Below are 13,189 nucleotides of genomic sequence, written 5' to 3'. Positions count from 1 at the left end.
TGAAGTAGATCTTCTGTCATCAATATTTCCAGCCCAGTCAGCATCAGTATAGGCTTCAAGTTTCAGATGGCCATACTTGGTAAACAGAATTCATTTTCCTAGAGAGCCTTTCAAATAACACAAAATCCGTTCTGCAGCTGCCATATGAGTATCTTGGGGAGCATGCATGAAATGGCTAATACAACTAACAACATATAAAATATTTGGCCGAGTCATGCACAGGTACAGGAGTTTCCCAAGAAGTCTCTGAAAGACCCCTTTGTCTTCCAACAATGTTCCATCTGAAGCAAAAAGTTTGTGACTCGTATCAATAGGAGTTGCAACTGGTCTAGCACCCATCTTCCCTGTTTCAGAGAGCAAGTCAAGGACATACTTCCTTTGGAAGATAAGAATCCCATCCTTGGATCTAGCAACTTCTATGCCAAGGAAGTATCTCAACTCCCCCAAGTCCTTAATCTCAAATTTCATACGAAGGAAAGACTTAAGGGCACGAATTCCTGAGGCATCATTACCCGTCACAATAATGTCATCAACATACACAATAAGATATACTGCCAGAGATCCACTTCTCTTCACAAAAAGAGTATGATTAGACTGTGTCTGAGCATAGCCGAATTTAACAAGTGCTGCTCTAAATCTCTCAAACCATGCTCTAGGAGACTGTTTGAGGCCATAAAGGGATTTCTTCAATTTGCATACCTTTCCTTGCATATCACTTCCATACATTCCTGGAGGGAGAGACGTATAAACCACCTCATGTAAGTCACCATTTAGAAACACATTCTTTACATCCAACTGATAAAGGGGCCAGTCAAAGTGAGCTGCCAGAGATAAGAGAACCCTCACAAATGTCATCTTAGCAACAGGTGCAAAGGTCTCCAGATAATCAATCCCATACGTCTGTGTGTAGCCTTTTGCAACCAGTCTGGCCTTGTACCTCTCAATAGTCCCATCAGCCTGGTATTTAATGGTAAAGACCCACTTGCAACCAATCGGATCCTTCCCTTCAAGCAAATCCACCACTTCCCAAGTATCATTCTTGTGTAGGGCATCCATTTTAGATTTCATGGCATCTCTCCATTCTGGAATCTCAAGAGCTTCTGACATAGACCTAGGAATAGGATTAGAAACAACTAAAGAGAGATAGGCAAAGTATGAGGGAGAAAGCAGACCATAAGAAAGGTGTTTGGAAATGCAATGTGCAGTGCACTTCCGTTTTCCTTTCCTAACAGCAATGGGAACATCAAGATCAGGGAAAGATGGTTCCAACGAGGTTGAAACAGCACCTGTTGTCTCATCTGTGATTGGTAGTGCATGAGGCTCACTTGTTGTAAGGGAAACAACCTGCTCATTCCTGGATCTTTGCCTTTGATACACCTTGGGATTGTGGGAAGGACGAGGAGGTAAAGAGATAGGAGCACTAGGACAAGGAGAATGCAATGACTAATCCTCCCTTGATTCATTTGGTGAGGACACAGGCTCATCAAGAGACTCAACTGGTACAGGGAGAGGAAGAGCAAACACTTGTGACAAACTCTCCCCCTGTAGACAATGTCCTTCCTGAGAGGAACCATAAAAAGAAGAAAGTTCATCAAAGGTAACATCCATTGAGACATATCGTGTGCCAGTCTTTGGATCAAAACAATAGTAACCCTTCTGTGTGAGGGAATAACCAAGGAAGATACACTTGTGGGCTTTTGGTTCAAACTTATGTCTCTGGGCACTTGGAATGTGTACATAACAGGTGCAACCAAACACACGAAGAGGAATAGGAAAGAGATCCTTGTCTGGATGAAGAAGACTGAAGGGGGATTTAAACCCTAAAACCCTGGATGGCATACGGTTTATGAGATAGGTAGCAGTGAGAACAGCATCACCCCAAAATCTTGTGGGAACATGTGAGGCAAACAAAAGGCTCCTTGCAACTTCAACAATATGCCTATTTTTCCTTTCAGCAACTCCATTCTGTTCAGGGGTTCTAACACAGGAGCTTTGATGAATAACCCCCATGTCAGAGAGATACAAGGATAAACTCTTCTCAAAATACTCTTTTCATTGTCAGATCTGAAAATCTTAATCCTGGTATCAAACTGAGTCAAAACAAATTCATGAAATTGCCTCACAAGTCTTGGAACTTCATCACAAGATTTCATTAGGAATATCCAAGTGAATCGAGAAAAATCATCAATAAACAGGATGAAGTATCTGTAACCCTCCATAGAAGATAAGTGGTAAGGCCCCTACACATCAGAGTGCACAATATTAAAAGGAACAGAAGATCTTTTATTACTCAAAGGGTAATTGTTTCTACAATGCTTTGATAACTAACACGATTCACAATTAAGACTGGACACACTGATTCCCTTAAACAATTCAGGGAATAGATGACTTGAAGCAGAAAAAGGCAAATGACCCAAATGACAATGACTCAACATAATTCGACTGACAGACTCTGAAGAGGTAGAACCAAAGGCAGCATTCTTAGGATGATCAAGGCATTGTCCAGGTGTGTCGAGCAAGTATATTCCATTCGCTTCATGGTCACTCTCAATCACCTTCTGAGACTCCAGATCCTGAAAAACACAGTGGGAAGGAAAAAAAGTTACACAACAATTTAATGACTTGGTTAAGCTACTTACAAATAACAAATTGGTATTTAATCTAGGTACATGAAGAGTGGAATATAGGAGCAAGGAGTTTGTAGCCTTGACAGTTCCCTTGCCAGAAATAGAGGCAAGAGAGCCATCGGCTAAGGTGATTTTGTCACGACCAGGAAGTAAATCATATGAAACAAACAAAGTGGAAAGGTTGGTCATGTAATCAGAAGCACCTGAGTCTATGATCCAAGGGGTCTTAGGATTACCTGAAGTGGTTGCATGGTTAGCAGAAGCTCTTATACCTGAGTGAGCAAATGCAGAGGTGGCTGGACTTCTTGAAGGGTTGGATGATGAAGTTACACCTTCGAGATGACTGATCATCTTCCCAAACTTTTCATACTAAACTTTCATGGCCGCCAATTGTGCACAGGCAGACTCAACTTCAGCATCTATACCCATGGCTGCATTTGCACTCCCTGTCTCTCTACTATCATTTTTCTTTTGGAATCGAGCAGGAACAAGACCAGGATGTGATTTCCAGCACTTGTCCTTGGTGTGCTTCGACTTCTTGCAATATTCACAGACAACCTCCTTCTTTCCAGTGCCACTAGGAGCCCCTATAACTCCTTTGGGTTTAACCCCCATATTTGCAAAGTGATCATTAGTGCCAACCCCTTGAACCTGTACCAGTCTTCTGCTCTCTTCACTGCTGACCAAAGCATATGCTTGTGATAATGAGACACTTTCCTTGGACAAAATATTTTGTTTTGTGATGTCATATTCAGGGTTTAGTCTAGTTAGGAACTCAAAAACCCTGTTTCTTTCAACCAATTTCCTATAAGTTTCTGCATCATTGGAAGTATCCCATGTCACAGCCTCTATCAGATCAATTTCTTTCCACAGAGATTTCAAGGTTGAGAAATATACCGCAAGGGATTTCTCCCCCTATCTTAAATTCTTCACATCACTCCTTAGTTTATATGCTCTGGCTACATTTAGTTTCTGGGAGTAGGTTTCTGCAACACTGTCCCAGATTTCCTTAGCTGAGTTCATCCAGAGATAATGTTGACTAATCTGTGGCTGCATTGAATTCACGAGCCTCCCAATAACGGTATAGTTCTCTTGCATCCATTTCTCATAAGAGGGATCATCCTCTGGGGGAGCCTTCTTGCTCCCGGAGATAAACTCCCACTTTCCTCTACTACAAATATGAATTTTCACAGATTGTGACCATGCCAAGTAGTTGATTCCATCCAGTTTAACTGTGGTTACAGTCAATAAAGAATCAGCTAGGGTTCCCAAAGCATGTCCATATTCAGCAACGCTCTTACTCTCAACATCTGAGAAGTCCATCATGTAAAGGCTTCAATTAAGGTTTTGGTAAGCTTCCACTAGTGTACTGATTGTTGAACTCAGATTGAATTAAATCAACAACAAACGCAGCCACCCACAAGGCCAGTTCAGACCTGACAGCTGTGAGAATCAAGTTCGGTGGCAGCTCTTTCAAGAAGAAGAAGGCATGATTCAGCCTTCAAGAGACAACCAGCAGACCTCCAAACACTATGTACCCGATTGAAGTTCCTTTCTAGTTAGGGATTCTAGGTTCCCAACAATAAGTGCCCTCAAGAGAGCAAAACACAGTCCACAGTACTTAAGAGGCCTTTTTACAAACACTATGTATGCAGTAGTGAACACCCCACTATTAACTACTAAGAACCACTTCAAGAGCAGTCTGTATAGGTCCAAGAAGCAACTGAACTGAAGTAGAAACTCCTACCACTGAGTCCAAACAAGTTTCGGCCACTTGGCAGTCCAACAAGATGAGAAACTAACCCAAAAATCTCGGAGTTAAATCAGGCCAACAACAGCCAAACAGCAAAGCAGACTTAGAGGGGTTTCGAGCACTTTAACAGTTCCCACAAATCAGAAAAACAACCCAGTAATAACTGAAGCAACTTACAGTTGTATAAATCTCTGATTTGAGCTTCAAATCAGGCCGAACAGTCCTTCTCTCTGATTCTTCCTGGTCACCGAACTATTCTCCAAGCGAATAGAGCCTTGGGCACCCTCCAATAACCTCCAAGAATCAGGCGAATGAGTCTAAACTTTCAGCCCAAGATCACCTTCATGCAGTCGGCTGGACTATACCCACATGAGGGCCACGCCAAGCTCAGGCCTGCTCTAATACCAAGTTGAAAACAGCCCTTTGAAATATGGGACTGTGTAAGATTAGATGAAAACCAGAAAACAAACAAATGAGAAGATAAGAGAGAGAGAGAGCTGGCGGCAAGGAGTGTTAGAGGATGGGAGTTTTGAACTAACCCTCCCTCTAACACTCTAATACAATTTTATTAAGTTAATTCTTGAATAATTACAAGAGAGGCCCTTGGTTGGGCAAGAAATTACAAAAAACACAACATAAAAGAGTATGGGCCCAGAATAAGGCCCATTACAGAGAAGAACATAAATATAACATAGAATAACAGCCGATGGGCCATTCGGCCCATCTTCTCTACAATACACAAAACGTTCAATGGGTTCATTTTTAAAGAGGGATAGGGAGTACAAAGCTGGAAAAAGGTCCTTAAGAATGTTGTTACCGATCCAAGTGTATTCCAAGAAAAGAACCCGATCTCCAGTACACACATCATACCTGATTAGGCTAAGGAAATGGGGAAGGATATTGTGAATAGCCTTCCACGGAGAGTTCAAAGTAGCTCGCCGAGACACTCCAACATCCCAACCTCTAGGTGCACATCCATGATTCATAAAACAAATTATAGGATTCAAATAAAAATCATAAGATTTTGTAGAAATGGATTCAAACATAAGATTCAAATCAAAACCCTTGGGATGCATGATTCAAATTGTGAATCATATTATAGATTGTAAGATGTTTTGCAGAAAAGATTCATGCATAAGATTTTTGCACAAAAGAATTAAGGCATCAATGTGAACATTGCCCCCATTTATTCAACACCTTGACCTAGCTGCATGGACCATGGAAAAAGAATTGGAATGAAGATCAGAAATTTAGAAAAAAAAGTACACTAACAAAGAAGATGTGTACATTATAGGAACATATATAGTCTTATATAAGTATTCAAAATCATGGAAGTTATATAGCTCTCTGCAGAGCCATAGTAGCCATAGTTGGTAATGGATGCAGCAGGAAGGAAGAAAGACCATGAGCAATTTTCCAAACATGGGGAGGTGCATGAAAAAAAACAAAAAGAATGAAAAAAGAAATGCATAGCAATAGAAATATAGGTCGTGTCAGTAGTGGATAATGTTCAGTATCACTGGCATAACAAATCACAACTAACAATCATAACAGAAAATTGAACATATAATGTAAACACAACTGCTATCGCAAGGTGGATAATGTAACTATAAATAAATCATTAATATTCAACCATCAGAAATTGGAGATTTAATCCATGTGAAGAAAATCCAAATTCTGATACCTAGTTGTCTAATTACCACAACTGTGTAACTCTTTTTCCCAATTGATAAAAAAATAATTTTATTAAAGATCAAAGGAAGAAATGAAATATCAATGAAGAGATGGGAAGGACAAAAGAAATAACAAAAAGGGATATGGCAGAAGAATCTAACCCAAAACCACACTCAAATAAGAACATTAAAGAATGAAATCCTCTCAACCATCCCCTTAGAGTAACCCACCACTGAAAAACAAAACAAAAACAGTACCCTTAAACTCTGATCCCTGCTATAGACAACACTCTCAAACCTCCTTGTATGGTCTTAATTTTTATAGATCTACTCCATTTATCCTCTCCCTTGAACCCCATTCCCCTTCCTCCGTTTCCTCTGTGAGGTGATTGTGCAATTTGAGTTGCTGAATTGGTTTAATAACAAAAAGTAAATTCCTCTGTAAATGACGAGATATATAGATTGATTCTTCCAAAAGATTAATAAAATAGCATACCGTTTAAGGGTGCAGGAAGAACTTCAGGGAAATCAAATCGGCTGAACTCCCCTGGTTTGCTTGGCATAGCAAAAATCATAGAATGCTCCTTCCATTGCAACCGATCATTAATACCAAGTTCTCCAAACAAGTTTTGCATGTTTGGATATGCTCCAACTTCAAGCAGAAAAAATAATTTTCATTATGGATTAAATTTCTAATCAAAGATAAATCAGGAACAAGCAAATCTGCAAAGAACACTAAATAGGACTACCAAGAAACAAGTGAAAAGAACTATTATTGGGAAAATATTTCATATCGGTGCACACTAATAAAATTTCAAGGACTGACTGGGAGGCTCATATATCTTTTGTTGGTCAGGCTTGATATAGCTTATATCACTTGAATAAGAGAGAAGTAAGAGAGAGATTGGTTTTGAGGGAAGAAAAGAATATGAATCATGCAGCCTCCTTCCACTATTTAAATTAACTTGTAACACAGTTAAAATATAATAAACTCAAGAAAACAAAGAAAAACAGAAAATATAATCAGCCCCATACACCTTTCAAGAAGACATTTTTTTATCAGTATTTAAGAAGACTATATTAAAGTCCTACTCAAACACAACAAAAGAAAAATATAGAGCACCATTCAACAAGAACGCAGGTGCCATTAGTCAATACATGCATATAACAAGGATTTCTCATCCTGAGGCAGCTAGGGTGCAAGTCAGGAAACTCGACTTGAAGAATTTACACAGTATTGGGTTTGGGCCCTCTGGTCAGGACCATTCAAATTTTAACAAATGCTCAACTGAGCCCAGACAAGTTGAAGATCTAGAGGCAGATGAAACAGTACTAAGGTATCCAGAGTCCTCACTAGAAAGAAGGCTTCTGTTTGTAATTGTGGTTACTTTCAAGTGCAAACATACACAGATGCAGCCTGGGCAGGTGTTATTGATGACAGATCAAGTTTCAGATACTGAAATTTAATTGATGGAAATTTAGTTACCACAGATAAGCAAAAGCAAGAAGCAATCTGTCATTTCCGGATAGAGTGATGAACCGAGTTCCAAGCTATGGCTCACAAATAGATTAAAATTGTTATGACTGAAGCTATTGTTGGCAGAACTTATAGTGACAGTAGATGGTCCTGTGAGATTGTTTTGCAACAACAAGGCAGCCATCAACATGGCATATAACCAACTTCACTTTGACTAAACTAAACAGATTAAGGTGGACAGGCACTTCCATCAAATAAAACGTTGATTCCCATTTACCAACTTACTTTCTTACTAAGATGTAGAAGAAAAACAAAATTTCTTAGTGGACGTGACAAGGTGAGCATGATATACATCTATACTCCAGTTGAGGGGGAGTGTAGAAAACTGTAGGGTCTCATTCTTATTTTCCTTCTTTCATTTGTTCTTCACTTAATGTAGTTGTGGTATTTTTGTCTGCCTGTATTCTTTAAACTTAAAGTATATAAGTATACCCTTATTCTCTCTCTCTCTCTCTCTCTCTCTCTCCCTCTGATTTAACTTGAATATTTAAAATAGAATCACCAATGAGTTTCAACTGATACAAGTCAACTAGAGGGGTAAGTAAACCACATAAAAAGCATCAAATGAGTAAATTCTCTTGACCTCAAGACCTTAATAGGACTTAGCAAATCAAACTTCCATGACATCTTTTTGTTTTGTTTGAAAAAAATATAAAATAAAATAAAGGAGGTAAGCCCAAAATATGGGGTTTCACCTTTCTTTTTAGTAGGTTTTTCAAATTTGCAAACAAGATGGTGATTGTTATTTTCCCCATCTATTCACTTTTCACAACAACAAATGTCTTCTTTTTCTTATAGAAAAGGAGTTTCTTGCCCCAATAGTTATACATCATTAAAATGCATTATTTAAGATTTTTTAAAGGATATACTATAAGTATAAACAAGGTTTCAAACCCTTTTTTTCTATAGAAAAATAGATATAATATAAGATCTTTAGCCAAAATCAATAGATCGCCGAAAATCAATCCCTATCTACATTTGAAGACTTGTTTTGTAATTTTCTGAATCATTACAGACCCCTACTTTATGACCCAAGCAGTAAAAGGAAAAAAAAAAAAGAAGACCTTGAATTCCACTTAGATCCATAATCATTCCTCGAGTCTCAGAAGTAACATGTTTGTAACAGGAAAAACCATGAAGTCTAAGGAATACTAAAATTTGCCACACATTTTTAGTTCTATAACAAAGATACATAAATATTCAAACAGAATCACATGGTCAACAATCCTACTAGCTATTGGCAGAATAAATAAACTAGAGAGAAATTATTTGTAATTCAAATGCCCTAAAAGTAATCAATTCCATCCATTCATGCAATATGGGCTAACTTTATAAAACTCCTTTGAAGGCAATGGGTAATCCTGGGTGATATGGTATTTTTGACTCTAAGATTGCAAGGGGTTTCAGCAAACAAATGGATTTCACATAGAATTTGCCCCATTTACAATCTCTTTGAGCAATTGAAGAGAGGGGAATAATAAGATTGTTGAAGGAAAATAAAATGAAGAATTAGTTGTAAAAGGGAAGGTGGAGACGTGGAGTAGGTATCTCCTTTTGTGCCTCCATTCCTGCCAACTTAAGTGGCCTAAACTTCTCTAAATTTTCTTTTTCTTTTTTTCTTTTTTGGTAGTAACTTCTCCAACTTTTCTAACGACTAGGGGTTGATGTAAATATTGTAGATGGACTGAAACTTTATGTTTGTACTTTCTATATAGAAAGACTTTCCCTTCTCTCCTTAAATACAAAAATTGAGACACCCCTATAAATAGTGACTACCATATAGCTGAATATGCAACATCTTTTTGAAACCTAAACATTAGAATTCTAGCATTGTTGACAAATAACTGATATAGATACCAAAAGATGTTCTCAACTAGGAAACAATTGTCAAAAATGAATTTAATGAACTAAGTCATTTAAAAGTCAGTATATGACTGGATTAGGCTTGGGCTGGTATTGGGTTTATTCCCATGTCAGGGGTCCATGCAAGCTGTCAAACCATGTCAACCAATGTATGAATATATTATCTGGATCTGTAAAATGAGAAACAATCAAAACAAAACCATAAATAAGATGTATTCACCAAAGAAAAATATGCATCTTAGAAATGAGAAACTGCAATAAGTCTAAGAAATCAAACTCACAAAATATATGTAGCCCAGTTTCATACCAGTCTCCATCATTATCCTTCCAAGCAGCCACCTACATGATGAAAGGTCAATTTTTCATTGTTCAAAATTATTCCTTTCTTTCATTTTTTAAAAGAATAAAAAGATGAATTTGTTGCATACAGATGGATGAAAGGCAAAATTTTCATTGCCCAAGGTTGTCCCCTATCCCCCTTTCTTTTCACATTGGTGATGGATATCTTCAGTCAGCTTTTTGACAAAGCTAAAAGTCTTAACTTGGTAAAAGATTTTGAAGTGGGAAGAGATACTCTCCATGTCTCACATCTACAGTTTGCAGATGACATTATCTTATTTTTGGAAGCATCTCTGGACAACATAACCAATGCTAAGAGGGTGATTAATTTTTCAACTGGGTAACTGGTTTGAGGGTCAATTTCTCCAAAAGTAGTGTTGTGGCTGTGAATAAACCCTAGTTGATTCTAGGTCAAAGTAGAGAAGAAGAAAGAAGAAAGAAAAGAGAAAGAAGAAGAGGAGAGGAGAAGAGTGTTCGGCCAGACTAGAAGAGAGAATATAAAAAATCACTCTCCTAGCCGACCCACTTAACTTTTATTCATAAAACTTGAGTTACGAGAAAGACAATTTTGTCCCTCATAGAAGATGGGACACATAACTTAAACTCAGATACAATAGACCTTTCACTTTCAAGAAGATACACCAGAATGACCAAAATACCCCTGACTCAAGCATTCTAACACTCCCCCTCAAGCTGGAGAGTATATATCATATAGTCCCAACTTGTTACAAATGTAATCTATTCTTCCCCGAGACAATCCTTTTGTGAAGAGATCTGCCCACTAATTTCCTGAGCTCACATGAGATGTAGTTATTACCCCACTTATCACTTTCTCTCTCACAAAGTGACAATCCACCTCAATATGTTTAGTTCTTTCATGGAAGACAGGATTGGATGAGATGTGAATAGCAGCTTGGTTATCACAGTATAGTTTCATGGGTTTGTCAATTGAGAAACTCATCTCCTGTAGTAAGTTCTTCAACCATACTAGTTCACATGTGGTATGGGCCATAGCCTTGTACTTTGCTTCCGCACTACTTCTTGCCACCACTGTTTGCTTCTTGCTCTTCCAAGTTACAAGATTGCCACCCAGGAAGATACAATACCCTGTGGTTGACCTCCTGTCTGATATAGAGCCAGCCCAATCAGCATCTGCGCACCCTACTATCTCAAGAGTTCCTCCCTTTTGGTATAACAAACCACGACCAGGAACACCCTTTAGGTACCTAACAATTCTCAGAACAGCTTCCCAGTGAGGAACCCGGGGATGTTGCATAAACCGACTCACCACACTCACAGCAAATGATATATCTGGTCGGGTAATAGTCAGCTAGTTCAACTTTCCCACCAACCTTCTGTATCTTCCAGGATCATCAAACTCTTCGCCTGCATCCACACTTAACTTGGCATTGAGTTCCATAGGAGTCTCTGCTGGTTTAGCACCTAACAACCCTGTTTCTTCAAGTAGATCAAGAACATATTTTCTCTGACATAGGTTGATCCCCTGTTTTGATCTCACAACCTCTATTCCTAGGAAATACTTTAGCTTCCCCAGATCTTTCGTACTGAAGTGGTCCTGTAAGAATTTTTTTCAGCCTATCAATTCCATTGCTGTCACTTCCAGTTATGACAATATCATCCACATACACGACTAGCAAGATTTTCCCATCTTTTGAGTTATAGCTGAACACAGAATGATCAACCTGACACTGTTTCATCCCAAAGGCCTTCACCACTTCATTGAACCTGCCAAACCATGCACGTGAAGATTGTTTCAGTCCATAGATTGCCTTTTTGAGCCTACACACCTTACCAGCCTCCCCCTGAGCAACAAACCCCGGTGGATGCTCCATATTCACCTCCTCAACAAGATCACCATGTAGGAAGGCATTTTTTATGTCAAGTTGTACGAGAGGCCAATCATACATAGCAGCTAATGAGATCAACACCCGAACTGAACCAATTTTAGCCACAGGAGAGAATGTCTCCATATAGTCCACACCATATAACTGAGAATAGCCCTTGGCCACTAACCGTGCCTTCAATCGTTCCACATTGCCATCAGGAAGATGCTTCACTGTATAGACCCATTTACACCCAACAGTGTGCTTACTAGGAGGAAGGGTGGTGAGTTCCCACGTGTGATTATGTTGTAGAGTAGAGAGTTCTTCTTCCATGGCTTGCCGCCACCCTGGGGAGGTAAGGGCTTCCAGTACAGTCTTGGGAATGGGAACCGATGAGAGTAATGATATAAACTTGCAATGAGAAGCAGAAAGGTGAGCAGTGGAAACATAGTCTGAAATGGGATGAGAAGTACAAGTACACTTACCTTTCCGCAAAGCAATAGGGAGGAGCAGTAGTAGGATCTGTCGACAAGTGCTGAAGTGGAGGGGCCGAAGCACTTCTGCGGGTATACACTTGAGTAATTGGCGGCCTCTCTGTAGTAACAGGCATATGATGTGCATCTGCAGTAGGAATAGGAGCTACGGGAAGAGAGTCCACAACCGGAACAGGAAGAGGAACCACAGAGGGAGAAGAAGAGACCCCGGCATCTGAGAAAAAACAAACTGATTCAAAGAAGGTGACATCAGGGCACAGAAACGATTTATGAAACTTTGGGTTATAACACTTATACCCTTTCTGAGTCGTTGAGTAGCCAAGAAAAATACACTTCGTAGCTCGAGCATCTAGCTTGTCTACTCCAGGCCCCAAGTGTTGAACAAAACAAACACAGCCAAAGACTCTTGGGGTGAGAGGAAAGGGAGACAAAGTGGGAAACAACACGGAGAAAGGGGATTGACTTCCAAGGAATTGACATGGGCATCCGATTTATCAGAAAACAGGATGGAAGAACAGCATCACTCCAAAAATGCTTTGGGACATGCATATTGATCATCAAGGACCGAGCAGTTTCAAGAAGATGTCTATTTTTCCGTTCAGCTACACCGTTTTGTTGCGGGGTGTAGACACAAGAAGTTTGATGAATTATTCCATGATGTTCTAGGTATTGCTGAAATGGTGAGGAGATGTATTCTTTGGCATTAACGGAGTGAAGTTATTTTCATATGAACACCAAATTGAGTGCGTATTTCAGCATGAAATTTCTGAAAAATAGAGAACAATTCACTACGGTCTTTCATAAGATAGATCCATGTCATCCTTGAAAAGTCATCAACAAATATTACAAAATACTTAAACCCATTGTATGACACCACTTTAATTGGACACCATACATCATAATGAACTAAAGCAAAAGGACTTGAGACACGACTATCAATTCTTGGACTAAATGAGACTCGATGATGTTTTTCCAACTGACATGACTCACAATCTAATGATGAAAGATGACTCAAGGAAGGAACTAGCAGCTTCAAAGCCTTGAGAGAGGGATGACCAA

At 39.1% G+C, this 13,189-nt stretch overlaps 1 protein-coding gene across 14 annotated transcripts in view; it reads right to left on the bottom strand.

Moving 5' to 3' along the window:
* Positions 1 to 13,189, bottom strand: part of PDS3 (phytoene desaturase 3) — a 163,389-nt gene that overhangs the window by 111,308 nt on the left and 38,892 nt on the right. For all 14 annotated transcript variants that reach the window (XM_088889554.1, XM_088889561.1, XM_088889553.1 and 11 more), the window contains 2 exons: positions 9,735 to 9,792; positions 6,550 to 6,705 (listed from right to left, as the gene is read on the bottom strand). In XM_088889554.1, the coding sequence (XP_088745680.1) occupies positions 6,550 to 6,705; positions 9,735 to 9,792 (214 nt within the window). The remainder of the gene's footprint in view (positions 1 to 6,549; positions 6,706 to 9,734; positions 9,793 to 13,189) is intronic.

This window comes from Nelumbo nucifera, chromosome 6 (assembly GCF_055504915.1).
Source record: "Nelumbo nucifera cultivar China Antique chromosome 6, China Antique-T2T, whole genome shotgun sequence".
In the NCBI taxonomy this organism is placed as follows: Eukaryota; Viridiplantae; Streptophyta; class Magnoliopsida; order Proteales; family Nelumbonaceae; genus Nelumbo; species Nelumbo nucifera.
This window is presented reverse-complemented; position numbering and strand designations above follow the sequence as displayed.